The sequence below is a fragment of the Pochonia chlamydosporia genome, chromosome 7, assembly GCF_001653235.2.
Source record: "Pochonia chlamydosporia 170 chromosome 7, whole genome shotgun sequence".
NCBI lineage: Eukaryota > Fungi > Ascomycota > Sordariomycetes > Hypocreales > Clavicipitaceae > Pochonia > Pochonia chlamydosporia.
In genome coordinates this window covers 768869-796796 of record NC_035796.1, presented here as the reverse complement: position 1 = coordinate 796796, position 27928 = coordinate 768869, and the positions used below count along the sequence as shown (strand labels likewise).

At 48.9% G+C, this 27928-nt stretch overlaps 8 protein-coding genes across 8 annotated transcripts; 4 read left to right on the top strand and 4 right to left on the bottom strand.

Moving 5' to 3' along the window:
• Positions 1-461: 461 nt before the first annotated feature.
• Positions 462-1079, top strand: VFPPC_14161 (hyoothetical protein; the record flags this gene model as incomplete). Its single annotated transcript, XM_018291931.1, has 1 exon — positions 462-1079. One exon carries the CDS (start codon positions 462-464, stop codon positions 1077-1079), a length of 618 nt encoding a protein of 205 aa, XP_018139925.1.
• A 150-nt stretch (positions 1080-1229) lies between these two features.
• VFPPC_07128 (glycoside hydrolase family 32 protein) lies at positions 1230-3094 on the bottom strand (the record flags this gene model as incomplete). Its single annotated transcript, XM_018286041.1, has 2 exons — positions 1230-2507; positions 2615-3094. 2 exons carry the CDS (start codon positions 3092-3094, stop codon positions 1230-1232), a joined length of 1758 nt encoding a protein of 585 aa, XP_018139926.1.
• Positions 3095-4453: 1359 nt separating this feature from the next.
• Positions 4454-7972, top strand: VFPPC_07127 (chitin synthase A; the record flags this gene model as incomplete). The annotated part of the gene is made up of 3 exons (XM_022428545.1): positions 4454-4593; positions 5132-6681; positions 6807-7972. 3 exons carry the CDS (start codon positions 4454-4456, stop codon positions 7970-7972), a joined length of 2856 nt encoding a protein of 951 aa, XP_022284169.1.
• A 560-nt stretch (positions 7973-8532) lies between these two features.
• Positions 8533-13553, bottom strand: VFPPC_07126 (sulfite reductase beta subunit; the record flags this gene model as incomplete). Its single annotated transcript, XM_018286039.1, has 4 exons — positions 8533-8562; positions 8649-13016; positions 13108-13256; positions 13463-13553. 4 exons carry the CDS (start codon positions 13551-13553, stop codon positions 8533-8535), a joined length of 4638 nt encoding a protein of 1545 aa, XP_018139928.1.
• A 5378-nt stretch (positions 13554-18931) lies between these two features.
• Positions 18932-20302, top strand: VFPPC_07123 (60S ribosomal biogenesis protein Nop53; the record flags this gene model as incomplete). Its single annotated transcript, XM_018286037.1, has 2 exons — positions 18932-19086; positions 19144-20302. 2 exons carry the CDS (start codon positions 18932-18934, stop codon positions 20300-20302), a joined length of 1314 nt encoding a protein of 437 aa, XP_018139930.1.
• Positions 20303-20545: 243 nt separating this feature from the next.
• Positions 20546-22706, bottom strand: VFPPC_07122 (NADH-ubiquinone oxidoreductase; the record flags this gene model as incomplete). Its single annotated transcript, XM_018286036.1, has 2 exons — positions 20546-20562; positions 20645-22706. The coding sequence occupies 2 exons, from the start codon at positions 22704-22706 to the stop codon at positions 20546-20548; spliced, it is 2079 nt and encodes a 692-aa protein (XP_018139931.1).
• Positions 22707-23784: 1078 nt separating this feature from the next.
• Positions 23785-25653, bottom strand: VFPPC_07121 (uridine kinase; the record flags this gene model as incomplete). The annotated part of the gene is made up of 9 exons (XM_018286035.1): positions 23785-24268; positions 24326-24557; positions 24615-24684; positions 24764-24849; positions 24922-24949; positions 25005-25149; positions 25223-25272; positions 25339-25416; positions 25483-25653. The coding sequence occupies 9 exons, from the start codon at positions 25651-25653 to the stop codon at positions 23785-23787; spliced, it is 1344 nt and encodes a 447-aa protein (XP_018139932.1).
• Positions 25654-26428: 775 nt separating this feature from the next.
• Positions 26429-27657, top strand: VFPPC_07120 (CTLH, LisH motif protein; the record flags this gene model as incomplete). Its single annotated transcript, XM_022428544.1, has 4 exons — positions 26429-26431; positions 26499-26575; positions 26769-26964; positions 27175-27657. The coding sequence occupies 4 exons, from the start codon at positions 26429-26431 to the stop codon at positions 27655-27657; spliced, it is 759 nt and encodes a 252-aa protein (XP_022284170.1).
• Positions 27658-27928: the final 271 nt, after the last annotated feature.

Genomic DNA, 27928 nt, shown 5'->3' with positions numbered 1-27928 from the left:
GTCAAGTCTGGTACTATTTTGGGACCACATGCATTTGCAGATTTACTCGCTTGACACAGACACTCGCATCCACTCGGCTCAATGTTCCATTTGGGCGTCAGGCACCACCATAACATGTCGGCAACAACTACGGAGCACAGAGTACGGAGTAAATAAGAACCTTGGAATCTCCTAACAAGACACTCTCCCGAACAGAGATCAACATTAAATATTCCACGGAGCGCTCCACCACAGTAATGGTACATATGTCAAGTACCTACCTAAGTACCTACCTAGGTAGGTAGCTTTTGCCTTTTGCCCAACATGTGTTGCCCTGAAAATCTTTCAATGTCAAGTTCCTTTATGGCCCCACAATATTCAAATTCCCAGCACCGTCATGAAAGTACCTACCAGACCACCTACCTTACTCTATCCCAGTTCAATTCAAACCACCGACTGCCGGCCAAAAAGAATTTCCCACGATGCCAGCGGATTTTGAAAAGCAGAGCTACTGGCACAGCCGATTCGCTTCCGAGACTTCTTTCGAATGGCTCCTCTCCTCGTCAGACTTTGTATCTCTTATAGAACCCTACCTCAAACACCTGGACCCATCATCGGCACACATTCTCAACTTGGGCTCTGGCACCAGTGATTTGCACAATCACCTACGAAGCCGCGGCTTTCACCACGTTAGCAATCTAGATTACGAACCACTGGCCGTAGTCAGAGGGAAACACCTCGAGGAAAAGGCTTTTGGTGACATTGTCATGCATTATACCCTCGCGGATGCTACACAGCTTAACCATGCTGGTCCGGAAATTGGTCATCGAGGCGATGGAAAATTCGATCTCGTAATTGACAAAAGCACCGTCGATGCCATATCTTGTGGCGGCCAAGACGCCTTTCTCCGAATGGCACATGGCGTGAGAAACAGGTTAGCCGACGATGCCGTGTGGATATCATTGAGCCTCTCTGCATCACGCTTCGACGACACACAGTTGCCATTCAATGTTGAGACTGTTGCCAAGATTCCAACCTCGAAAATAAAACCCACAGACCCAGATGTACACCATTGGTGCTACCTCCTACGACCGATATGATGAAAATTCGCGAGTTTCCAATCACGCCTACTGTCACACCTCCATTTATTGATCTTCGACGACTTCCTTCACCTGTATTACTAGTCGTGTGTGCCGTTTTCGGGCTGTCTTCCAGATTCTCCCCGGCAGCAAAATATATCAACCATCATATCAAATTATTCGCAGCAGATGCCGTATGTCCTCCGAATTCATTCTTTGCCGAGACATGTTTCCATACACTAAGCCGTCCATGGAACTCCCCATATCCTGCCAGCTACTCTTCAGGGCGTTGACTCGGACGCTCGCTTCTGTACCAAGAGGCAGGTTGGAGGTGCTTAGCACTAGGAGCGTCAACGGCTGAGTAGCGAAGAAGGTCGTTGTGGCACTGTCCATGCCTCCGTTGATGAACACCTCGAGCATGGATCGATCCATTACCCCGCTCATTGACCAGGTACCGTTCGAAAACAAACTGTTTGTAGAAAACTTGTCCGTGAAGAAGACGTTATCGAAACCCTTTGCACCCCCTCTATCGAGATAGAAGGGACTGTCACCCCCAAAGTAATACCCACCTCTCACGTATTCCGCCGTGATATGACTGAACAGGGTGAAATTCACTGTTGCCGTTTCTGGTATGCCTCGTTTAGGCAAACCGGTCACGTTCACCTCCCAGAATATGGCGTTGGAATCTACATCGGAGAAGTCAAGTGTGAGGGTCCCATTGCCATGGCTCCGGTTGTAGGCTAGAGTTTCCCCCATGATTGGTTGCATGTCATAAGGGCTGGTGACGAGCTTCCATCCAACCCGCTCAGCCCATGTCAAATGGCTCCGGCGAGGAAGAGTCATTGCGCTCCGCCAGTCTTCTTGTGCAGTTGGAACTGTTTGGGTGTACTGCCAATTAGACGCCCATGCCATAAAGACGGGCTTTTCTTCTTCTGGGACGCCGAAAAAGAATTGCCCGGCATAGTTATCCTTGCCAAAGTCGGATATGCGCGCAACTGAGTCAACGGGTTCGAAATGAGTCCCGTTGAAGTCACCAGGATAGTATTCTGTAATAGAGCCGCCAGCCGGTGCACCTGGATTGATACTTACGAGCATAGTCCACATGTCGTCTTTTCTTTGGCCATCTTCCGTATAGTAGGGCATAGGCACGAGGTTTGGGCACTCCCACTGCATGCCCAGCAGGCCGTGGCGCGAGAAATTGCTGGCATGTGTCCAGTTCAACAGATTTGGTGACGTAAATATGCCAATCGAAAATTCTTGAGCGTAGGCAACTACCATCACCCAATGATCTACGTACCAGACAACCTTGGGGTCGCGAAATTGCGAGGAGTTGCTAGCGATGACAGGATTCCCGCTGTACGGGACGAATGTAAACCCGCCATCATGCGAGTATGAAACAGCTTGCGACTGGCGACCGGCGCTGCCGTCGTCCGAATACTCTGCCAATGTCTAAAGCAACATTATTAGCTATTCGAAGAGATTACACGTCCACGGTTGCGGTCACGAATGAGGATTTGCGAGGGAGGTTTTGGCCAAAAGTCCACAGAGAAGCATACATAAATAGCAACAACTCCGTTTGACTGGTTTGCAAAGAAGCCAGAGGTGTTGTTTTTGTCAATAACTGCACTTCCGGAGAAGGCATATATTGTCTTTTCCGAGGGGAAAAGTGCAATCGGCTGGTTTGTCCAATGGTACAAGTCTTTTGAAGTAGCATGTCCCCAATGCTGATTTCCTGCAACGTTACCAGTGGGATTGTACTGATAATATAGGTGCCAGGTGCCATTGTCATCTTTGAACATGCCGTTTGGGTCGTTCATGAAATGCCTGGGCGGCGAATAATGCACCTGAGGACGGAACTTGCCGCGATAGTCACCTACAATGGGTGTACCGAACGTGACATTCGGACCGACATACTGATCTTCGTAGGGGGGCACTGAGGGAGCTGCTGTTGCCGTAAAGCTCTGCCCTAGACAGCAGCATGTAAATTGTAATGCGAAGAATAGAATCGTGCGAAAGCCGTTATGTATAGATGACATGTTGGAGCTGCGAGATGAGCGAACGGAATAAGAGTAATATCTACCCGGACTCTAGAAGAAGCAGGTAGACTCGATGTCCGTGAATAGAGGATCCGACGTTCAACCACCCAGGTAGATCTTTATATTAGATAACATTGACGCTTTCGGCCCCCGCGTCGATCTTGGGCAAAACTGGATTCGCTGGCAGACAGTTTTAACCGCAAACCATATTCCTCGAAGCCCCAGGTATATAGCGTACACAGCAGAGTATACCTACCTAGGTAGGTATGTATGCGTCATATGGTCAAGTAGACACTAACAAGAAGCGTGCAAAAAAACAGTGCACTGAGGGGCATGAGTACCTCAACGGGCCTAACCCTCCTTCCATCCTGTGTCTGGTGTCCGATCTAAGCTTACTCTGTGCAGGATTCGTGATCAATGACACGGAGTCTTCCCTGTGGAGAACCGAAACTGTTTAGGGCATGATGCCATTCGTCAGTTGTCGGGCCGACGCAAATATCAATGGCCGGTCGTTATTTGAGTTGGAGTAGGGGGAATGGACGACGAGTGCCTTCCTTCCTACCTACTACCTACCTAGGTACCTAGACGTCTGTGCCTTTGCATCATCATCATCATTATCTCATTCAGCTTGAAATTCTTGGATAAATTCAGTGGTCGAGCTTTGGTCAATGGCGCTTCACGCACAGGCCAATCAGTGACTTTCCGAAACCCGGAGTACCTACCAGCCATGGACACCAAAAGTGTCTGGTGCGTACGGAGTACATGTATGGAGGTATGGAGCCGGTACTGCAATTGATATTTGTTCGCCCTCCAGCGGTCGCTAAGCTAAGCCACAACGGTTCATCATTCAGGCTCAGGGTGGGGTATTGGTGGCTTCAGAATTTGAGAATGTTGCGTGAACCAGTGACGTGTCCGGTTGCTGGGCCAACAGCACCACCCACATAGACTATTGACTCCCAAGGTTGTCAAGGGCATGCATGCGTGGGAAACTATTGCGCAGCCTGTTGGACAGACCACCGACCAGACTGCATTCAAGGCAAACACAACACCATCAAAACCTGTGTTTTGCTGATTTGATTCCAACCTTTTTCAGCCTCTGCCAGCCAATTTTCCTCTTTTTCATTTTCTCTTTTCGTTGCAACAACGGTTCTCGGAGCAACTCTACCAGGAGATTCCTCCTTGGATTTGTGTTCCGTTTCTATTGATCGTCATTCTCATCTTCTTCAGGCTACCCACTCGACGGCGAGGTAAACAGCTCTCTCCAAGTCGCATACCTCAAAGTATCCACAACGTCTTATTGTTTTTGGAACCCGCATTCCAAACACCTTTCTCCCAATATCGCAGCAGGCAGCTGGGACAATGGATCGCCCAAGCACGCCGTCACTGCCTCCGGAATACAGTCTCCCCAGCTATGAGGACGAGCATGACACCCCGACTGGTCAGAATGCGGCTGCTGTTAGGCTATTGACATCGGTCGAAGAGCCAATCGACAACCACTCGTAAGTAGTCTAGTACTGCATTGATCGCATATGCCGTGATCGACCCGAACCTGCTACAGCCGATGCTCTTGCTCTTCAACGTCGTTCGATAAGCCGCACTCTTTGTACCCTCGTGGATTTCGCAGCAAAAGACGTCACTACTAGCACTTGAACCCAATTTACCTCGTTATTGGCTGCTCTGCTGCTAGCAACTTAACTCAACTCAACACCGAGCCCACCCCAATACCTTTGTTGTTTGCCTTCCCCCTATATTGGTCGCGGTTTCCCTGAACTGGCATCGAGTGATCGCCTCAGGCTTCTAGCCGCATGATATTTGTTACCATCCATCCATCTGCCGTACTTGCCCGTGTTGCGAGGTCATAGCGACGACAAAAATGCATCAACACAGAAGCTCACCTCGTGCTTGTCCTAGGCCACGAACTACCAGACGAACATATCAGCCAAGCGTTGTTTCGTCACACTCCCGATCGGGTTCAGTCCTTGACGAGACGCCAAGTATGCCTCCTCCAGATTCAACTTACGTCCCTTTTTCCAGTAGGGAGAGCGCCTCTCCTCATCGACCTTGGACCCCATCCTCTAGAGTGTCCGAATTTTCGCGACCGCCGCCATCCAGTGTCTCCTATGAACCATCAGATCTCAACGGGAGCCCGCGACCAGGAACTCCTTCGTCGCGGTATGGAGGCAGTCCTCGACGCCCTTTACCCCCTGCGCCGCTGTTTTCGAATTCTGCCCGCAGCTCCCAAGCCTTTGCCGATGATGCCACGGTATCTATTCCTCTTGATGGGAGCGATGATGTTTTTGGCCCAGAGTCTGATTTGAGCGATTCTCGTCCTCTACCAACCCACCGTGACTCTTACATGTCGGGGTCTCAAGAAACTTTGAACGACGATGAAGATGACTACGACAAGGTCGAGCACTATGGACCAGCTCCAGATGGCGCTCAAGAACGTAGAGGAGTCCGGGCGCCTCAAATGTCGAAAAAGGAGGTCCAGCTCATCAACGGAGAGTTGGTCCTGGAGTGCAAAATTCCTACCATATTATACAGCTTTCTTCCTCGTCGCAGCGAGGTTGAGTTCACACACATGAGATACACGGCGGTAACTTGTGATCCCGACGACTTTGTCGATAGGGGCTACAATTTGCGACAATGCATAGGCAGAACAGCTCGCGAGACGGAGCTGTTTATCTGCATCACCATGTACAACGAAGATGAAATTTGCTTCACAAGGACAATGCATGCTGTTATGAAGAATATCTCTCATTTCTGTTCTCGGTCTCGCTCAAGAACCTGGGGTGAGAATGGCTGGCAAAAAATCGTTGTGTGCATCATCTCGGACGGTCGGGAAAAGATTCACCCACGTACACTAGATGCCTTGGCAGCCATGGGCGTTTATCAGCATGGTATTGCTAAAAATTACGTCAACAATCGTGCTGTGCAGGCTCACGTGTACGAATACACAACTCAAGTCTCATTAGACGCTGACCTCAAGTTCAAGGGCGCCGAGAAGGGTATCGTGCCTTGCCAGCTCATCTTCTGCCTCAAGGAAAAGAATTCTCGCAAATTGAATTCGCACCGCTGGTTTTTTAACGCATTTGGAAAAGCATTAAATCCAAACGTCTGCATTCTGCTTGACGTAGGAACTCGCCCTGGAGGCAACTCGTTATATCATCTCTGGAAGGCATTCGACACCGATTCAAATGTCGCCGGTGCATGCGGCGAGATTAAAGCCATGAAAGGGAAACTCGGGTCAAACTTGTTGAACCCTTTGGTTGCCTCACAGAATTTTGAGTACAAGCTGTCAAATATTCTCGACAAACCACTGGAATCAGTGTTTGGTTACATCACTGTCCTTCCCGGTGCCCTGAGTGCCTATCGGTATCACGCCTTGCAAAATGACGAGACTGGTCATGGACCGCTTAGTCAGTATTTCAAAGGCGAAACTCTCCATGGACAACACGCCGATGTCTTCACAGCCAACATGTACTTAGCCGAGGACCGCATTCTGTGCTGGGAACTAGTTGCAAAGCGAGGCGAAAGATGGGTGCTCAAATACGTGAAAAGCTGCACAGGGGAGACGGATGTCCCGGGTAAGTCGTATTGTCTGGTCTAATCCCCCCTTTGCCCTACTTTCACCCATCTTCCTTCCATTCCATTACTTCTGGCTTCAGCCTATGTCATCATTAGTACAGGAAGAATACTTACAATTTCTTAGATGCTGTGCCGGAGTTTATTTCCCAGCGTCGACGTTGGCTTAACGGCGCATTCTTCGCCGCCGTTTATTCTCTGGTTCAGTTCCGTCAAATTCTCGCCACGGATCATACCATTGCACGCAAGATTCTGCTCTATATTGAGTTTGTGTATCAGTTTGTTCAGCTGCTCTTCACATACTTTTCACTCGCCAACTTCTACCTCACGTTCTACTTCGTTGCCGGTGGTTTAACGGACAAAGCTGTCGATCCTTTCGGTCACAACATTGGCAGCGTGATTTTCACCATCTTGAGATACACATGTGTGCTACTAATTGCGACACAATTCATTCTATCACTCGGCAATAGACCTCAAGGGGCCAAGAAACTCTACTTGGCCAGTATGATCATATATGGTGTCATCATGACATACACCAGCTTTGCCTGCATCTATATCGTTGTTCGACAACTCACAAGCAAAAGCCAGGACCTGGCAATCGGCAATAATGTTTTCACAAATCTTATAGTATCAATGGCATCCACGATTGGACTATATTTCGTCATGTCCTTTCTCTACTTGGAGCCCTGGCACATGTTCACATCGTCATTGCAGTACTTCTTGCTTCTTCCGAGCTATATCTGCACTCTACAAGTCTATGCCTTTTGTAACACACATGATGTTACTTGGGGGACAAAGGGCGACAATGTGATGAAAACAGACCTTGGCGGTGCCGTTGGCAAAGGCCAAACCGTTGAACTCGAAATGCCAAGTGAGCAGCTTGACATTGACAGCGGCTATGACGAGGCACTGAGGAACCTGCGTGACCGCCTTGCTGTTGCAGAGTCGCCCGTGAGCGAAGCACAAATGCAAGAGGACTACTATAAGAGTGTGCGAACATACATGGTAGTCACCTGGATGATTGCGAATGGTATACTTGCAATGGCTGTTTCCGAAATCTACAGCAACAAAGGAATTGGTGACAACTTCTATCTCCGATTTATTTTGTGGAGTGTAGCTTCGTTGGCTATTTTCCGAGCGCTTGGCTCCACAACATTCGCCATTATCAATGTAGTCAACATTGTGGTGGAAGGCAGAATACGGATGAATGTTAAGATTCCATCCTGGATGGGCGGTTTTGGAAGCAAGATAAGTGAGAAAGTAAGCAGCGTTGGAAGCAGCTTGAAGAGCTAGGCAGCCCCGGACCCATCAGCTTGTCTGCACGGAATTGTTTGCATCTATATGTTTATACCAATATCGTATTTTCTCTTTGACTTGTCTTCATCTGGACGATAGAAAGAAACACTCGTATATACCAGAAATATTAGTCCCGGAATGGGAGCAAAGGCGGATTGAGATTGGAAGGATATGAAGGGCTCTTGTACGATGAAATGTTGATAATGGATGTTTTGATGACCGCGAGACAATACCGTGAGAGCCCTACGGGAAGCCTCATTTCGGCGTTCGTACATTTTAAACTAGTTCTAGCGTTTAAAACCACCTGGCAATTATTATGCCGGCTGTATGGTCGTCGTGGAGCGAGCTCCCTTGCCCAGTCTCGCTGTGAAGGCGCGTGGAAAAGTTGTCTTGATGTACCAGAAGTAAGAAAGCAAATGTATTCTCAACCTCGTCTCACTCTGCCTGTGTTCTAAATACACGGCAAAATATCCTGTACTTTTCAAAACCCTAAGCAAGGAGAAATCTCTATTACCCAAAATAACCTGTTTACATGCCTACATTCTTCGAGGCATAGTTTAATCGTCATCTGATTCCTCTTCATCAACCTATAAGAAACGTTCATTAGCATATTGCCATTCGCGAGACAGAAAAGAACAACAACTCCAGTGGAGCATGCAGAAGCTGAACTCACATCATCGTGGAAATTTTGCCCATCTGTCGTAGCTTTGATGATGCCGGCACGAATACAAAAGTCCCCAAACCTCTCATCGTTCTCACGTTCCACTGCATATCGCTTCAAGAGTTGCTTCATGATGGTCAAGATCTCTTCTTCCTTGATGCTGGAGCGATAGAGCTTGTTTAGGCGCTGTCCATGGTATCCACCGCCAAGATACATGTTATAGGCACCATATGCCTTACCGACGAATGCTACTTCTGCCAGCCATGGTCTGGCGCAGCCATTTGGACATCCAGTCATTCGCATGACGATAGAATCTTGTCGTAAGCCACATTCCTCCAAGCATGACTCCAATTTGGAAATGAGAACTGGCAGATATCTCTCCGACTCTGCCATGGCCAGTCCACATGTCGGGAAGGCGACGCAAGCAGACGAGCTGAGGCGGAGACCGGAAAATTGAACGTTGTCCAGTTTGAACTTCTTCATGAGTGATTTCATGGTGGAAACGTCCTCGTCTCTGACGTTACTGAGAATAAGATGTTGATTTCCTGTTAGACGGAACTCCCCCTTGTGTACCTTTGCAATTTCCCGCAAGCCCGACTTCATCTGAAAATCAGGTGTGTCTTCAATTCGACCGTTCTCGATGAAAAATGTGAAGTGATTAAGGCCCGTCTCATCCCTTTGCCAGCCAAAAGTGTCAACGTTGCTCTTGAATTCAAAGGCCCGTTCTTTGCCGAATCTCTTGCCCCAAAGTTCCTCAACCTTGCCACGGAAAACATCAACTCCCATGTCATCAATAGTATACTTGAGTCGCGCGTGCTTCCGGTTCTTACGATCACCATGATCCCTCTGGACAAGCATGATCTTCTCACATGCAATGTGAACTTCTTCTGCGGTGCAGAAACCCATCATACGGCCAGTTTGTGGATACGTCTTCTTGTTGTTATGGGTTGCTCCCATGCCGCCGCCTGCTAGAACATTAAACCCTTCGAGATTTCCGTCAGCACCCTTAATAGCAATTAGGCCGATATCGTGCGCGTATACATCAGTATCGTTGTGAGGGGGGATGGCAATTGTAATCTTAAATTTTCGGGGAAGATACGTTGGCCCGTAAAGCGGCTCAAAATCTTGAACTGCCTCGCCAGCAATTTGAGTTTTCTTATCATCATCATCCGTGAGCCAAATTTCATGATAGGCATTAGTGGATGGGAGAAGGTGATCACTGATCTTTTGAGAGCATGCATGCACTTGCTTCTGATACCGTGATTCAGTCGGAAGAGAACTGCACATGACATTTCGGTTGACATCACCGCAAGCAGCGATGGTGGTCATAAGTGCACGGTTGATAGCCTGCATTGCTGGCTTTAACTTGCCCTTCACCACACCATGAAACTGGAAGGTCTGCCTGGTGGTCAGCTTCATAGTTTCATTGCCCAAGGTTGTGCTGATATCGTCCATCTGGACCCATTGCTTTGGTGTCGCGACCCCACCAGGTAGTCGGCATCGAATCATGAAAGAATATGCGGGCTCCAAGCCTTGGGCCTTTCGTTCATCCCGAACATCCCTGTCGTCTTGCATGTATGTTCCGTGAAACTTGGTAAGCTGTTGGTCAGAAGCGGATATGGCACCAGTGGATGTGTCTTTGAGTCCTTCCAAAATCGTGCCTCGAAGATAGTTCGACGCAATCTTGATGTCTTCATTCGTGATTGGAGGAGGTTCTTCTGGGAGGCCCTCAACTTTGTCCACTCCTAAAGCCTGCCAAACCTTGGGTTCCCATTCCTGGTAACCAGTTTGATAGCCATCTGGATCCTGGTCATCACCAAGGCCGACCTCAACAAAGCGTCTGCCTCCGAAATTTCCAAGAACTCGATCAAGGTCTTTTGCGGGCTTATTATAGAAAATTCTGTCCTCCTTTCGAGGCCAATAATGGCTGTCGCCAAGGCCGAAGACAGAAAAGTTCACGGTGGCTAAATCCAAATCAGTGTTGTCTTTGATACCATCCCAGAATGGTAAGCCATTCTGAGGAAACTCTCCCTGGCCAGCTGTGGAAGTAATAAAAATAATGTTTTCCTCGCGTGGCAGATCCTCCAGCGGATAATCCTCCATAGCCAGCACAGTCGTTTTCAATCCCCGAGCCCTTCCCCGGTTGCCAAGCCGCTTGGCAACGGAAGCAGCATTTCCATTATCAGAGGCGAAAAGAATTGTGAGTGGTGCGCCAAGTAGGCCTTCCAGCAATTGATTGTACGCATCCTTCGCCTTCCTCTTTTGCTGAGCTCGCACCTCAGTTCCGAAGTCCTGTGCCAAGGCAGCAGCAAACTTGGGTTCTCTTTTCATCAACTGGGTGAGTTGGTTGTCCCTCGCCAGGAACGTCTTCAGTTCCTGCTTCACGACCTCAGAGTCTAGGGAAAAATTCGGCTCGCCTTTGCGTTCGTTGTCTGGGTTCCATCGATATAATGGCCAGTAGCCGACATCCACAGCCTTCTTCGTCTCTTGAAGTACAGTGAGTGGAGAATCGGTTTCACCATAGTAAGGGAGATAAGCCAAGACAACTGAAGGGCCATTGAACTTGTCGGCCTCTAATAATGCCTGCAATACCTGCGTGTACGAGCTGTACACGGCTGTCGATGCTACATAGACATTGCCAAAATTCATAGCGTAGAGGCCAATGTCCTTCTTTCTGCGGACCGGGTCCGGGGTAGAATTTTCTGAGTAAGGCGTAGAATCTATGATGAGCATGTTGACGTTTTCGCCGGAGGCGAGAACATGATGAACTCCCGAGTTTCCGAGGTCGTATGCCCAAGAGTCCGAGCCCATCAGCCATAGGGATTCCTTACGAAAGAGGTTGCGTCTGGTTAGAAGCTCTTTGGCTAGAGAAGAGCCATCAGCTTCCAACCTTGAAACCACGTTGTCGCCAATGTCCTCCGCTTTGGCTCCATCATTGGCATGCACAGCCCATCGTGCCAACCAACTCTTGGGCTCGTCTGACTCGAAGGCACCATTACTTGCTGCATCCTTCACTTCTGATACAAATTTGGTGCGGTATTCCTTGCGAGCCAAGAGTGACCCGAATCCGAATTCGGGGCTAGCGGAAATAGACTCAGAAACCCCAGTATTTTTGGATTGCAGGGCATTGGAGATATACATCCTGTCTCCAAAGACCTGGTCTAAGATTTTGGAATAGGCATTCTCTAACTGCGGCTTATCTAGCTCGTAGCCAGCAGCTTGCTCTGGAATCGTCTTGACTCCGACCTCCAAATTTTGAACAGGCTTGTCTAAAGTGAGATTTTGAACAATGCCTCTCAGAGCCTGTGTCGTCGTCGTCGGGGCGATGTAACCCAGCTGATATCCAACGATTGCCTCCACGTTTCCAGGGCCGCGGTTGACGGACGAGAGAACATCTATCAACACGGGGCCCCATTTCGTGGTGGCTCTATGGATTTGTTCCAACACAGCAATTCGTTTGACAGAAGTTGGGATAGATTCCACCAGTTTAGAGCCGATCCAGGGACGATATAAGCGCGGGGTTAAGATTCCCACGTTGGCGAAGATTTCATCAGCCTTGGCATTATCCACAGCTTCTGCGAAAGAGCCAGTGTCGGATCCGAATACGAGTAAACAATTCTCAGCCTTTGCTGGGCCGGTGTATTCAAAGGCAGCGTACTCCCTGCCTAATGCAGTCTTGATCTGGGACCAAATGCGAGCTGCGCAAGTGTAAATATCTTCAGAAGAAACCTGGGGAGGTAGAGCCTCAACCGTAGTCGCGACAGAGGATGGTGCGACAGGGGTGGATGCCTCACTAGATTTGATAGAAGTGCCCGCCGAGGTAGCTTTGGAGGCATCGGCGCTGGGCGGCGGCTGAAGCGCGGCGTGTCTGGAAACATTTCCGTTTGCAATGGCTTCTGGGTGGTCGGATGAGACAGCAACATGGCCATCGTCGGCATAGATACCGGCTACGGAGACTTGCCCGGCTTGGAAGCGGCGAACGCTTTCAATGTCAAGAATATCTCTCAAAATACCTGTGTCCTCAATGGATATAGGTTTGTCATTGATCGATGCTCCCGGCGCAAAGAAGTGAACGACAGCCTTTCCCGTGCGGACTGCTAGTGCATGGGCAGTTATGGCCATATCTTGTGCCTCTTGCAGGGTCTCGGATTGCAAAAATGTCCAGCCGGCGTTACGGATGGCGGTGATGGACGAATAATCTGCATGCTTCCGGGGTTGCAGGGACACATGAAGGACAACAGGATAGTTGGCGAGCTTGTATAGATGGGATACTGCAGGTAGCAGTATAGTCGACGATGCAGTAATGGACACCAATTTTCCAGAGCGGATTGGCGAGTACACGGATAGCAAAGGGTCAGCATTGTGTCGAATTGATTGAACCTATCAAAAACTGGCGTTAGACAGATTGCACGAGGAAAGTTTTGGGGGGGGGGGGGGGGGGGCAGGATGTGCAATTCTGTAGTCATCTTACATTCGGCACAGCGTTCGGGCTAGAAGCAACTAAGCCAGGGTCGTGGCGACTGGCGAATCGCTTGAGATGAGTTGAGAACTCGGAATCTGTGGCCAGGGATGGCTGGACAGACAGAATGACATCGCTGGAGAGGTAGGCGATTCTGGCGACTATAGATGGAGGCAATCAGAGTCAGCATCCATGAACCAGCTAGTGTCTCAGATTCTTCATGCTGGGTAGAGGTGATAAGTCGGGTCGCAAGCGGCCAAAATGTTTGGGTCACAAGGGAACGAAGATTGCGTTTATGATGTAAGTCGGCAATGCCTTCGCTGGGAGGCAAAGGCTAGGAAGTATGCGTATAGTGTATAGCACTTACCAGCCTCCTCTGGTGTCCGAATGTGGTGAGACGCATCCATCCTGTCTTCTCCAGAGCCAGAGTCTTGAGTTTGCCTGAAGAGAAACGACATTTGCAGTCGGAGAGTGGGAGAAATACAGAAAAAGAAGAGTCTCGGATAGCAATGGGCACAATGGGCTCTTGAGTCTTGACTAGGGCGGAAGCATGACCGGGGTCTTACGCCGGAATCGCCCAAGACGTATAGTGCTGTGCAATACTGTACTGTACAGTCTGGTAAGTACTGTTCAAGACTTTAATAGCATGATTCAATGCTGCCAGCGGGTGAAGACGAGACGTTGTGTCTTCCCACCACCAGATATTCCATCATATGCTCGGTGGGCAATAACCTGTGGAGCCGGCAAGACCCAGAAAAAGCTCGCAGCCTCCCACATGGCAGCTGCTCATCATTGGACATTGGACTGTAGACGGAGGGTCTGGCCGTGCCTCCAATGCTTGCAGCATACGCAGTTTGGCAGTCAAGTGCCCAAACTGGATGGACGGCTTGTAGCTCAATGAGTCTGGTGGCTCGAGTGGCTCTCACTTTGAGTCTGCAGCCGCCCCTCTGGCTCCATTCCCCGCATAGTAATCATTTTTCCCAGGATTGCGTGATCGTTTAGCGCTTCCAAGTATGCACTGGGGGCGATTGCGAGATCGCACATTACAAATTTCCCTCGCTGGATTTGCGGTGGTCCGATGTCAGTGCCGTGGGCCATCGGCGCCGGCCATCCTGCCATCCACTTGAGCAGCCAGGATCCAAGGCACAGGCAGGAGTCTGAGAGTCGAGTCTGTTCCATTGACCAGACCATGGAGTAGTACTTACGAGACTCTCTACACATGCACTACGGCTGATGTGCAGTAGGAACATTGAACGTAGGCGTGGAAAAACAGTTGGCCTTTTGTTTCCATGTCCAGGTGCTTTGCCAACATCTAGCCAAATCTTATGTCTACCTGCCTAGGTACATCACCCAGTTGTCATGACTTTGAGTACAGCACTTTTGCTACAACAATGTTTGCACGCACCACGGCAAGTCTTTCTTCATTCCTCGACAGTCATTATAATACCGTAAGTACTGTACTGTATTTTGTACTGGTACCTACCGGTACTGTACATATTCTGTGCGATACAGCTAGTGCAGTATCTCTTCTCGTTAATTGTCGCGCCAGACAGTAAAATGTCGCCATCAACCATCTCCCAAGACCACCCGACTTCCGCTATGCCGACAGACCGACGCCCGACGCCCGACACACGCCATTCATCACAACTTTCGTCCTTGGAGCTAGGGGTGACTGATCTTCACTACAAATCACCGAGTGCCATCCAAAAATTTCATTACCTTGTCACTAAAAAGGCCATGCCAAGCGAATATCTACCCAGGTAGCAATTCCGTACTTACGGGGTACAAAGGGAAGTGTTAAGTGCTTGCCTCCTTCCATGTTACGAAGGAGGGCCGCTGCAAACGCAAATCTGCTTTAAGTGCCTTTTGCAATTTGGTGATACCAGATTGAGTTCCCCCCAACCGCGATTAATCGTAAACTGGTACTTCCATAGCATACGTGTGGAAATGTAGTCATCTGTCTGCATCCATCGACAGTGATTCCGTTGCTGTACTGTTTCGACGATATGCACTTCCCAATCAAGACACTAACAAATCCAAACTTTACTTTCACACAGTTTACAAGTGTGCGAGAATAGCGGCCATGCTGAACCACGTAGGCGATTCAGTGTATCGACCTTACAGTCACTGTCATCCATTCATAGATCCAACCTCCGGGTAAGCGTTGGAATCATTCCGCCTGGTTCACCTCAAATGGCAAAATGGAAGAGCAACCCAACGTATTTGGCCGGTGGTTCCTATATCACGTTAAGGTTTGGTAAAGCCTCAACCCAAATGGAACAATATCTCGTATCGTAACAATTGTGGCAAGCAAGGGGTGTACAGTGTGTACTACAATTTAGAATAGACCGAATCTAGTCATAAGACGTACACACACAAAATCTTCCAAAGTGGGCGCAGGATTGAGGCGCACATAAATGACTACCATTAATCTTTCCAGTTCTATTCAGCTGTATAATACATGGAAGTCGGGTCGGGTCACGAACCCGTGGCCTTCCAGTTGACGCTCCCAACGCATCGTCTCACATATGCTAAGCTTCATTTTACACCTGACCTGCCAGAGTCCCACCATTGTGCGATTTTCTGTGCACATTCCTCTCCCAATCCTCTGATCCGGGAATGTCTAGCCAGTATCCTTTCCCAAAAGACACCATTATTCTTCCAAGCCGTCCTTTTCGGCCATCGCCGTCCGGCAAGTCAGCCGCAAAAGGACCTTCGTTTTCATCTACACCAGGCCCTTCAAGTATCATTAGCTGCATGTACTTTTGCAATACTTGACGGGCAAACGCCATGACCACCAAGCTAAAGTATACTCGAATTAGTGTTAGTCCCACGATCAACACCATGCTAGTCGCCGTCTCCTGCGGTACGACTTTGCCATGAACAGCACTCTCTCGTCGAAGACCTTCAAAACCCTCTGCAACAATCTCCGGGAGAGTTGTCGATTTCGAATCTGGTCCACTGGTTGCTGTGCTGGCGAAATACCAGTCGAGTCCAAACGCGGCCGTATATGCTCCGTTGATCGCCGTGTCTAAGAGATACAACCACGCTAATGCCAAGCATTCGAATGGGCTCTGTCGTCGGATATGGGGTATAAGGTATACTAGCAGTCCCAGTATGCCAATTGAGTATACGTATGTAGACAGTTGTAGCAAAGAGAGTTGATAGCCGGTCAAAATCGCCAATAGCCCGTACACTCCCGTAACCTTGTTGAATACCAACGCCAGGGAAATGAGCTCTGTTCCCGTCTGAAGGCTCACCAGGCCGAATAGGCTCTACATTCTCATTAGCAAGTCGCAAAGGTGCCGAATCAATTGGTAGCCGTATATCTTACCTGGGGTCGAGGAGCTCTCAGGTATAGCCTTGTAAACTTTGACATGATTTCCAAAGCGCACTGCAGGAGATTTTTGACGACTGTAGGTCGCTGTAGGGAAGTACGCAGAGGTGATTAAGGATCTGGAGCTGGTAGGGAAAGCCGGAAGAAACGGACCAGATGATGTTAAAACTGTGCCACTGTGGAGGTGCACCAGGGGTTCGAAATCTCCACTCCCGTGTTCGCCAACGTCGTGGTTGGGCAGGTGATGTAATACACTGTTTCGAGCGCAGTTTCGAACAATCCCAAATTGGTCACGTGACCCTGAGACCAACCTAGAAATTCCCCTTCAAAACAAAGAGTATCTAGTTTCGCAGAGAATATATGGTAAAGGCGAACATTGCCAACAATCATTTTCCGGCTCCTATGATGGCATATACAAAGATGTCACAACACAAAACACCATTTTGCAAAGGTCCACGGCTACATTCGGTGCTGTAGATACTCACCTTGTGGCTAGGAACGGGAGCAACTTGTACATAGAAAAGTCGACAAAGCTCTCAGCGTTGAGTACAGACTAGTGCAAAGTGCGAGTAGATATTCTCCAAATATAAGTCACCTATTACTATGTGTCCGTAGCGATCGTGGGCTCGTGGTTCTGGTTGTATTATACAAGCTCGTGCACCCCAATCATACACTCGTGAGCAACGTCGGTCGGCTTCCACAGGGCTGTTGCAGAGGTATGCAAATGATATCGCGGCATCCCCCTTTTACACCGCGCAGCACCTTTAGCACGAGCATCCTTCTTGAGCAGGCTGTGATGTATTTGTTTTGACATCAATCACTGCGGACGCGCCATGTTAGCAAGTGCTGACCGGAAACTAAGAAGTCGTGAATCTTACTCTGACTAGATGCTTGTGCGGCAGCATCGGTGCCTTCCATACCCGGTAATGCCTGTGCTATCCGCTTGAATAGATTTTTGACATTGTGGCCGAGCTTAGCGCTCGTCTCCATAAACATCAAGTTATTCTTCTTCGCTTCGTCTTCTCCTTGCTGAGTAGTAACCTCGCGTTTCTCGTTCAGGTCGGTCTTGTTACCAACCAACACAATAATGACATCGTTGCCTCGTTCCGCCCTCACGTCGTCGATCCATTTTTTCGTGTTTTGAAATGATTTTGCATCTGATGAGTGCTGGTTAGATCGATGACCTCAGCGCAATGGAAGAGAGACTCCATACTAGATATATCGTAGACGACCACCGCCACACTTGAATCACGAATATACGATGGAATCAAACTTCGAAACCTCTCTTGTCCAGCTGTGTCCCACAGCTGTAATCGAACAGTGCGGTCTTCGAGATACATGGTCTGTGCATGTCAATATGTAGGACATTGTGAAAGGTCGCGACGGGCTCACCTTGGATAGAAAGTCGATGCCAATCGTCGCTTGGTACATGTTATCAAACGAATCATACATGAACCGTGTAATGAGAGAGGTTTTGCCCACTGCGCGGCGCGGTGTTAGTTACGATTGCCATGATAAAGCTTTTGTCGTAATCGACGTACCACTCTGCTCTCCCAAGAACACTAGCCTGAAAAACCATTGTCAGATAAATCACACCGCACGCCAGAGAACGCATACTTGAATTTCTTCAAGGGGTTGTTATAAGAGCCCCCTGCTTGCGCCATGCTGAATACAAGTCAAAGCTAATATGCAAGTATAACCTCGGGTGTATCGATGGGCAGAAAAGGAGCGTCGGTGTAAGATAGAGGCCGTCGTCGGCGGAGGGAAGGGGCGGCGGTTTGGGTCGTTGCTGGATCCTAATACGAATACGCAGGGTGAGGTTGAACAGATCCAGAACCCAGAAGTATTAGCTTTCGACAACGGTCAAAGGCCAGATTGTGCGGCACCGTGGCTGCGAGTAGACTGTGCAAAATTAGGAGAATGCGAATATGCTCATTGATGGATCGCCACAGCATGGGCCAAAAGTGCAGCGTGTGGCAGCTTCGGCGTTGGCTAATCAAGACGAGAAGCTGCCCGTGGTGTAGCGGCCTTGACCGACTGAGAAGTGGACGCACGTGCAGTCTGGTCTTGGTTTAGTCTGGTGGTGGGATGTTGGACATGGAAACTGCCTGGCTGTCAAGGTCTTGGAGAGGCAACCACCAGTGACCAGTACTTCAGGGGTCTGGTGGTAATTGAGAGTAACCTCTGCCTATAGGTACCTTGGAGGCAGATACATGTACGGAGTCGTGGCTGCATGTGGTCCCCATTGAAATCAAAGCTTACTTAAGTACCTAGTACCTAGGTAGGGGGTTGGCTCACTTGCTGTGCACCTCCATGAAATACGGAGGCTCATTTGCATGCCCGTTTTTTACGGAGCGCCTCATTGAGCTAGCCCAGCTCCACTAAAAAATATTTTGACACCAAATTTCAAACTGCCTCCGGGCGACCAAACTATGATTGACGCCTGAACATTCCGAAATACATCGTTAACGAGCGGCACCGTGTTTTCTAAAGGACATCATGCCTGTCGTTAGTTCCCAATCGAAGGGCTCTGGAGATGCCCCAAGGCAATTCAATCAGCCATCGAGAAAAGGGAAAAAGGCGTGGCGGAAGAATGTTGATGTGACTGACGTCCAACTTGGCCTGGAGGAACTGAATGAAGAAATTATTCGGGGGTACGAAACACTGTATCCCTCTGCAATAACCTCGCGCACTGACTTTTTTTCTTACAGTGGTGTTATCCGAGAGAAAGACTCTTCAGAGCTCTTTACCATTGACTTGGCAGGTGACTCCAGAATCTCGAAACAATTTCCCAAGCACGTCAAAAAGGGCCTCAAAGCGGATGAGATCCTCGCTCAACGATCTGCAGTTCCGGCTGTCTCCTTGCGAAAGCGACCTGGGGAGAAAACCAGCAACGAAGACCTCTCTACAAAGCGACTGCGCACTGATTGGGTACCACATAAGGAATTACAGCGTCTAAGGCGTGTCGCGGATGGTCATCATGGTGGTACTGTTGAGGCGAAAGATGCAACGTATGATGTTTGGGGAGATGCGCCCAGCACAAAAACTGACAATGTCCTCGATTTCTTGCCAGTTCCGGACTCTGTTAAGCAACCCAAATCTCTCTCACAAAGGCCGATTTCCTTGGCCGCCAGTGGTAAGTCGATTGCCGCCGTTCCAAAGCCAGGCGGAGGATATAGCTACAATCCCTTGTCCACGGATTATGAAGCCCGGCTTTCAGAGGAAAGCGCCAAAGTTTTAGAAGCCGAGCGGCGAAAAGTCGAGTTAGAAGAAGTAGAAAGACAAAAACAAGAAGCAGCTGCTCGATCCGCTGCTGAAGCCGAGGCGGCTGAAGAGCGGGCAAACATGTCTGAGTGGGAAGACGACTCTGAGTGGGAGGGTTTTCAAAGCGGCGTCGAAGACGAAAAGCCTAACACCAAGCGACCACAGCGCAAGACCCCAGCCCAAAGAAATCGCATCAAGCGTCGAAAGGAGGAAGAGAGGCTTGCTAAACACAAAGCTGCTATGAAGATAAGGAGGGCACAAGAACAGCGGATCAAGGAGATTGCAGCTGAGGTTTTGGATCGGGAGCAGACCAAATCCGCCATAACAGTAGAGGGCTCTAATGCTGGCATCGAGCTTGGCGATGATAAACTCAGGAGGAGGCAGCTTGGGAAGTTCAAGTTGCCTGAGAAAGACCTCGAGCTGGTCTTGCCGGATGAACTGGAGGAGTCTCTACGGCTGTTGAAACCTGAGGGAAATCTCTTGAAGGATCGATATCGAAGTATGCTTGTTCGAGGGAGAATCGAGAGCAGAAGACACATTCCATTCAAGAAACAAGGCAAGAGAAAGGTCACAGAAAAATGGAGTCACAAAGATTTTGTCTTGTAAATCATAGGTACCACACCGCTTCAGGGAGAAACATAAATAGACAGCAAAGAAGTCCTTCTCTATGGGTAAGACACTATATCTTCCGCATTGTAATAAAATGCTCAAAATAGGACATGTTTGCTCTGCAAGAGGGGTTCGCCATTTAGAACCTCAATTTCCCAGCAATTAGTCATGCTGTCTTGAACCTGGACCTAAATCATTATACACGACGACCACGTTGCCACGTCCCGACTCAGGTGTGTATCAGAAGCTCATCAGGTCTATCCACAGGTTAGTGCAGGTCAACGCCCGTGGGTTTAGAACTTGTCAAGATTTGCATCGCAAACTCTTTTTGACACTCACCTCGTCCGAATAAGCCGCGTTTAGCCCAATCCATCGCCAGCAAGCAACGTGTGCGGAAACTAACACTCTGGGCAAAATAGACAGACCGCCATGCATACACTGCCCAAAGACCACCAGCCACGCTCCAGCCCTCGCCCAAATCGAATACAGCAGAATTTCCTATATATGCCAAGCTTCCTAAATGATGGTATTCAAACGCTTTGTATGCTGCAGCGTCGAGATCGCCATCGCGAATATCGTTGGCTGACAGCCCTTCTGACAAATGTGCTAACTTGTTAAGCTTCTGGGCGAGATAACAACCTTGCTGGTGTGCCCTCTGAGCCGTTGCTGGCAACGAGGTTAGCTTGCTATCGATCTGATTCAGAAGTTCTCGTAGCTCTCCAAAATCCAAGGTTCCAGACTGATCTTTATCGAACTCGGCAAACAGCTTGTCTAGCCGTTTTAAGTGATTCACGGATTGTGGGAAGCGCTTTTTCACGTCATGTGCAACTTGCCGCCAATCGTTGAAATGCAACTGAAGAATCTCAGGATCTTTGCCGTGCTTCCATGCCAAAGTTCGGAGGAACGTTATAATATGGTCCGCAACATTGTTTTGAACAGTAGAGCAGTCTCCAATCGCGTACACGTCACCTAGTGGCGTTCCATTCAGCCTCAGATGAGTATCAGTCTCTAAGGCGTGGCGATTACTCTGCACATCTCCCAGTTTCTTAGCTAGCTTCTGGCAAAGCGCAGTCTGGGACACGCCGGTAGACCAGAGCACAAACCCCGCAGGGAGCTCCTTGGTGACAAGGGTACCATCTGGTTGCTTTTGTGTGAAAACGATCTTGTCGGGGCAAACCTCCTTCACTCGCGAGTTGGTGAGAACCTCAACTTGATCTCGAGCGAATCGATCCTCGGCATACTTGGAGACAGTTTCATCGTATGTGTTGAGAATGTGGCTGCGACTCTGGATGAGGTGAACGGAAATTTCATTTCGGAGTAACCGCGGAAAGTGCCGAGTAAGATCCTCATTCAAAAGATCGTACATTTCTGCAGCAAACTCAACACCAGTCGGCCCTCCACCGCTCACGACAAAGGAAAGGAGTCGCTTCCGTTCATCGTCTGATGTCGTAGGCAAGCAAGCAACCTCAAGGTTTCGAATAACCTGGTTGCGTATCTTCCGGGCGTCGTTGATGTCCTTGAGAAAGAAGGCATTATCAAGGCCCTTAACACCGTGAGGGTTTGTTACAGAGCCTACAGCAATTACCAATTTGTCGTACGGGACATAAAACCGAACTTCTTTTCCCTCGCTATCCACTTGAGACACCTCAACCAACTTATCAGAGAAATGAACATCCTCAGCTTTAGCGCGAATGAAGTGCCCATTGACTCGACTCAGAATTCGGCGAATAGGCTCAACAAGAGATCGAAATTCCAGGGTCCCCACAGTCGCCGAAGGAAGCATTGGTGTGAAGAGAAAATAATTAGTCGGTGAGATTACCGTAACGTGATAGTCGTCAGGGTTTAGGCTTTTGAGGAGAGCAATACCTCCCCAGCCTCCACCGAGAACGACGAGCTTGGGTTTGTCCTTGTTTTGTTTCTTGGCTTCACAATCGTCGTCGTCAATAAACACTTCGGCAATCGGTAGATTATCGGGGCCACCTCGTCGGGGCTGCAGAGCTAGTTGGGAGACGTTGATGTCGCTCTGCTCTCCTTCATGTTTGTACGTGGTGGCGTCGTAGAGGAAGAAGCCAACCACGCCAAGACCAAGTACAGTTACAGAAATTCCAAGCCAGGCGCCGGCCCTGTAACAGAAATTAACTACCCATGAATTGACCTGGGGAAGAGGCTTTCCAGATAACGGGCGAAGCTGTACAAAGGAGCCTAGGTTACCACGAGCGCGGTCCCTTATTTCAGACCGGACCCCAGAGACATTGATATATGTTCGAGCTTGCATTAGGCGGCCAGGAGCCAATTTTGCCATGGAATTCTTCCATTGGGGCGCAACGATACGAGTCGACTGCCGGATATTGGCGGTTCGTGCCAGACCAGCAGCTGTTTGGGAGACGTTGCGCGCTCGCATGTTTTGTGTTGACGGCTACCTGAAGAGCAGCAGACAAGTCACGGAGTCCGGTTGCTAAAGCGGCATAACCAGGGATCAAAGAGCTTCATAGGCTATTCGAAGTCAATTGGCGTGGGGCGCGCCTGGGAGTTAGGCACTGTGAAATGAAAGATTGCGAGGACAAGACAAACTGTTGCTCGAGAGACTTGGGAAAGACAAGCATGGGCGACGCAAGTTGGTTACGTCTGGTGGTGACAGTTTTCCGTCCTTCAAATGCTGGCAGGGAGTGGCGTCATAGAGACGAGCACAGGATGGACATGGATGCAAGCATGCATGTGTCTGGTCTGGTGTCTGGTGCACAGTGTGGTGCGGACCAGGTAAGCTTAGGCCAGGCAGGCTAGGTACCTGACGCGAAGCCGTCTTAAGTCAACATTGAACATTGAAGTTGATTGGAGCTGCCAGGCATTCCAGGTCAACTGGTCCGGTCTAGTTTGATGTCAAGTCTCCATGTCCGTACTCCGTAATATCCAGCAAGGATCAATTGATTGTCCCACTTGCGTGTCCAGTAACCAATCTTTGCTGCCAGACCAGCAGTCCTTGTATCTCAGCTTCCCGACAGATCCGTTCAGGTCAACTGGTTCAATGTTCAAATTTTAACCAAGGTCCGAACTTCCTGTTTGCCGTCGAATGAGGGAAATCCATCATTTAGTTACTTCTCCAGCCCTGTGTGGAGTGTTCTGTGCCTATTACAACCTTTTACCTGTGTTGACTCATTTATTTGTGCACTCTTACCGCATCACCTTGCTAGTTCTTTTATACAAGACATCAGGAGAGTTGTGTACATGTTGAGGAATTACAGACTGTGTGTGCTTTATCGTCGCTTTGTGGAGGCTGCAGGTCAAGAGAGCTGGCACCCCTCCTTGTTCAAACATTTCCACGCGCCGTCTGAATTGGAAACATCTCGCTATCTGCCTACCTAGATAGGTACATCCCATATGCATGCAATATGCCAAGTACAGGCTGGACGAGGGAGAAACCAAGCATACGTATCCAATCAATTGAGAGAGATTATCTCATACCTATCCCACAGCCGTCAACTTCAGCACCTGAAGTATCGCTTCTCTACCCATCGACGTTCTTGATCTCGAAGTATATTGCACACCACCACAGTGATTTCCGGAAACACCGTCATAAGCCTGTGCAGCCCCACGCGTCCGGCTGAATAGGTTGCCAGAACTATTCTCTCCAAAGCCACTCCGTGATCTACCAATACTTGTACTGCCATCAGCGCTGCGCCGCCACTAGCCATCTGCGTATCCAACAGCAAAACACTTTCATGCTCATGAATGTCTTCCGGAAGTCGTAGATAATGAAGCTCGGGTTCACCGGTCGAGAAATCTGATTGGATCAACAGTCGCCCCGTTCGGCAGTCAGGAATGGTTTTTCGGAGAGCCGATTCAAAGGCAGACCCGCCACGGAGGACAATTACAGCGCTTACTTCGCCTTTAGGCTGCAATCCCTGGTAGTTGTAGCCTTGTGGCGTCTCAATAGCCAGTGATACAAATTGTACATTGTTCAATGCCCTGGATTCTTGTCAGCGGTATTGTCCGACCTTGCTCCGACTTGTTCGATGGACATACTGCTCAATAATGAGCGCCGCTAGCCGATCAAAGTAGAAGATGAAGTCCTCCGCTGATGTATCAATGTTTTGTAAAATCGTATTCATAAATTTCAGTTGCGGTGTATCATCTAGGATAACAACGCGATCTGACAGAGGTTGCTCCTTGCAAGTTGCCTCCAGTCTTGACAGAGCCTCGCGGTGGTGGGTGGATTTCTCGAATAGTTTTTTCTCGATGAACTGTACCATCATATCTGCGCATGTGTTATATTAGGACGAATCAGAACGATGTGACCTATCGGTAACCTTACCTAATGCAACTCGGTTTTCGATGCCACGGGGGACGATTAAGTCAGCCACTTTCCGCTGAGGCTCAACATACTTGGAAATTCCACAACAATGTCAGCACATTTGACTCCTACTTTTGGCCAAGTGGACATTTTGGCAACATTTTGTTTACCTTTTCGAAATTGGGTTTGACAAAAGCAAACCACTGCTTAATGCATCCTTCAATGTCTCTACCTCTTTCTCGCACATCCCGAACAACTGTTGTCAAAAGGTAAGCCAGGGGTGATGTACACAGCGTCTATGATAGTAACACACTTCGTCTCGACAAACAAGTATCAGCATCAGCTTCACAGTAAATCTGTGTTGTTATTGTTAGTATATTCAGCTTGCAACAGACAAGGAGCAGAACCAACACCCATATCCAGCAGTTCAATTACTCGTGGATCATATAAAGCAAAAATGCCTTCAAGAATAAGCACATGAGGCGAGTAGATTGATGTGGTTTGTTCCAGTCTCTGGTGCTTCTGAAACGAGTAAACTGGTATCTCAGCTCGTTTTCTGTAGTTTCTGTTAGCTAAAAAAAGGCAGTCCCAAGGAATTGAGAAGCGAAAGTTGGTTAAATCCTCTTTACCCAGCTTTTAAATCACGCAGACGGTCAACTAAGATGTCGAAATCGATAGCCTACGGTGCGACAAAGAAGTGCAATTAGTATGAGTTCAAATACGAAAATGTGTTGGAGCGACATACATCTGGGGAATCAAAGTCATACTCATTGGCAAAAGCTAACTTCGACTGGTCGGGAGTGAGCGTCTTATAAAATGAGTCCTGCGGAACGGTGAGCTGCCTCTCGTGATCCTTAACTGAAGCACATGTGGCAAATCAATTTCTCACCATGGACAGAATTACCACCCAGGGCAGATTGAGCTTTTTCACAATGGCCTGGGATACGGTCGACTTCCCAGAACCCGAGCTTCCAGCTACGGCAATAATGCTAACGTCCGCCCAAGGCGGGGAGTAATAGGCTCGCTTCTGAATGGTGACATGGCTTTCAAGTTCCAACATCTTCTTTTCTTTCCTGGGAATAGATTGCCGAGGATTACCAACTGCAATGTTGTCTGCCAAAGACGTCTGCGACTTGCCAATTATTGCTGAAGCGAGGGTCAGGCAGTGAGGGCCTGATTCGAATAGTTAGATGACACACGGCGCCCACTCTGGAATGTATAGAGCAGCCCGTCCTCCTGATGCCGCGATAACCTGTATTGTTTTAATGGTCACGCAACTACCAGACAATATCGAAATGCTCCAAATCTGAGGTCCTGTGGCTGGTGGGGTCATATGTAGGTCTTGCCACAAAGAAGCAGATTGAGGAGCCAAGCTTGAGTTACCCACGGAGCATGTCCCTTCACCTATTGATTGGTCTGGTACCTTGGTAGGTAGTGGGTCAACCCTGCTAACCGAGAGCTTTGTCATGTCAATCTGGTCCAGTCCCAGACCAAGCTGACTCAACTACGCCAACCGAAATCTGGTTGACCACGACCTAAATCTCTGAACCATCACCAGCCCCCTCCCTTTTATCATCCTGTTTCCTCCCGCGCGCTGAGCCGCCCGTCAACTCGCGAATTGTCCTCACACTCCGGCAGCAGTCCAGTTGCCATAGTGCCGCTGATTTTGAGTTGTGAGCTTCGTGGCTACGCCTCTTTTTTGGCCTCCAATGCCTGAAGCGTGATTCTTTCTTGACTTCCCCGCTGGTTGTCTTTCTTCTTGTTGTCACACACTGCAGAACTGTGCTGCTCAAAACCGGGCGCCTCGCCTGCTGCGAAAGCCGGCTTGCCGATCCATGGTATGGAAATGCCTCGAGGGACACAACGGTGAGGTGTTGTCGTCATCTAACATTGCTGCCTTTGCAGGCTTCCTCGTCGTCTACCGCCACTCCGGGAGGGCATTCGTTCGAGAAACGTGCCGACAATGTCAAGTCACCTAAGAGGTAGGTAAAACTTCGCACAAACGACACTGAATCAAGCAACTCTCTATGATGAACAAATATAAATGGGAATCTCTCCTAACCATACCATGCGGAGAACAAATATTTATCTTCAAAGTCTCTGATTGTCACCACTTTTTTGTCCTGGTTTAATGACGCATACTCTTTGAAACTAGCAAACTAATATTCGCTGTAGTGACATCAATGCTTTGATTTTAGACTATTTGACAATGGAAGGATACCCCAATGCGGCCGCAAAATTCTCCAAGGAAGCGAATTTACAGCCACACCAAGACAATGCTTCCATTCGCGCAAGACAAGAAATTCAGAACCACATACATTCTGGCAGTATACAAGCTGCTATTGAGGCTCTCAATGAACTTGACCCAGAGGTAGGGCTAATTTTTATTTCATCTTCCCGCACTCCCCGGACCAAGCCACACATGATTACAACAAGAGTTTTACATGCACCACGCATATGGCTATATTCTAGCCTGTGATGAGAAACAACCACTGTCAAATGACTTTTTATTGGTCTCGTCTGTCGAATTTGTACTTGTTCTGCAATCGTCGCATGAAACAATGGCTGACTGTACGTGCAGATATTGGATGATGACAAGGCTCTGCACTTTTCACTCCTTCGCCTACAGTTGGTGGAACTAATCAGGTCATGCAACTCCGCTGGCGGCGATATTGGACCAGCTCTGAAATTTGCCACAGAGCAACTGGGGCCTCGAGCCCCAACAAACCCCAAGTTCCTTGAGGATCTGGAAAGAACAATGGCATTGTTGCTATTTCCGCCAGATGGCTTGGAACCCCAACTAGCTGCTCTCCTTGACCCAGAACTTCGTCGAGCTGCTGCTGATAGTGTAAACAAAGCTATTTTGGAGAAGCAGTCAGCGAGGCGTGCTGCCGCCATTCGACAGCTCGTGAAAATGCGAGCTTGGGCGGAGAACAGTGCTCGAGACAAAGGCATCAGTCTGCCGGACAGGCTCGATATAGGGCTACGAGGGGAAGAGCAAGTTCAGCACGATCGTCCACAAGCCTTAATTGGCAATGGGCATGAACCTATGGTAACCGGTTGAAAAACTCCTACCAAAAGCTGCGGCTGAGGTCTATGGCATCATTCTCCCCCAAAATCCATTCGCATAGCTTTTTCGTGATCATATCTTCACGACTTATGCCGTGATTCCGGTAGTTTTGGTTTTATGGGAAGAAGCTGGCAACAGGACAATCTTGTTGGTGTCGCTTGTATGAGTAGGATGGGCATCCGACCTCTGTATTTTTAGGTTTGCTTTTTTACTTGTGTAGCCTGGAAGGACCGCTACAACATGGATGGGATGGGATAACGAAATG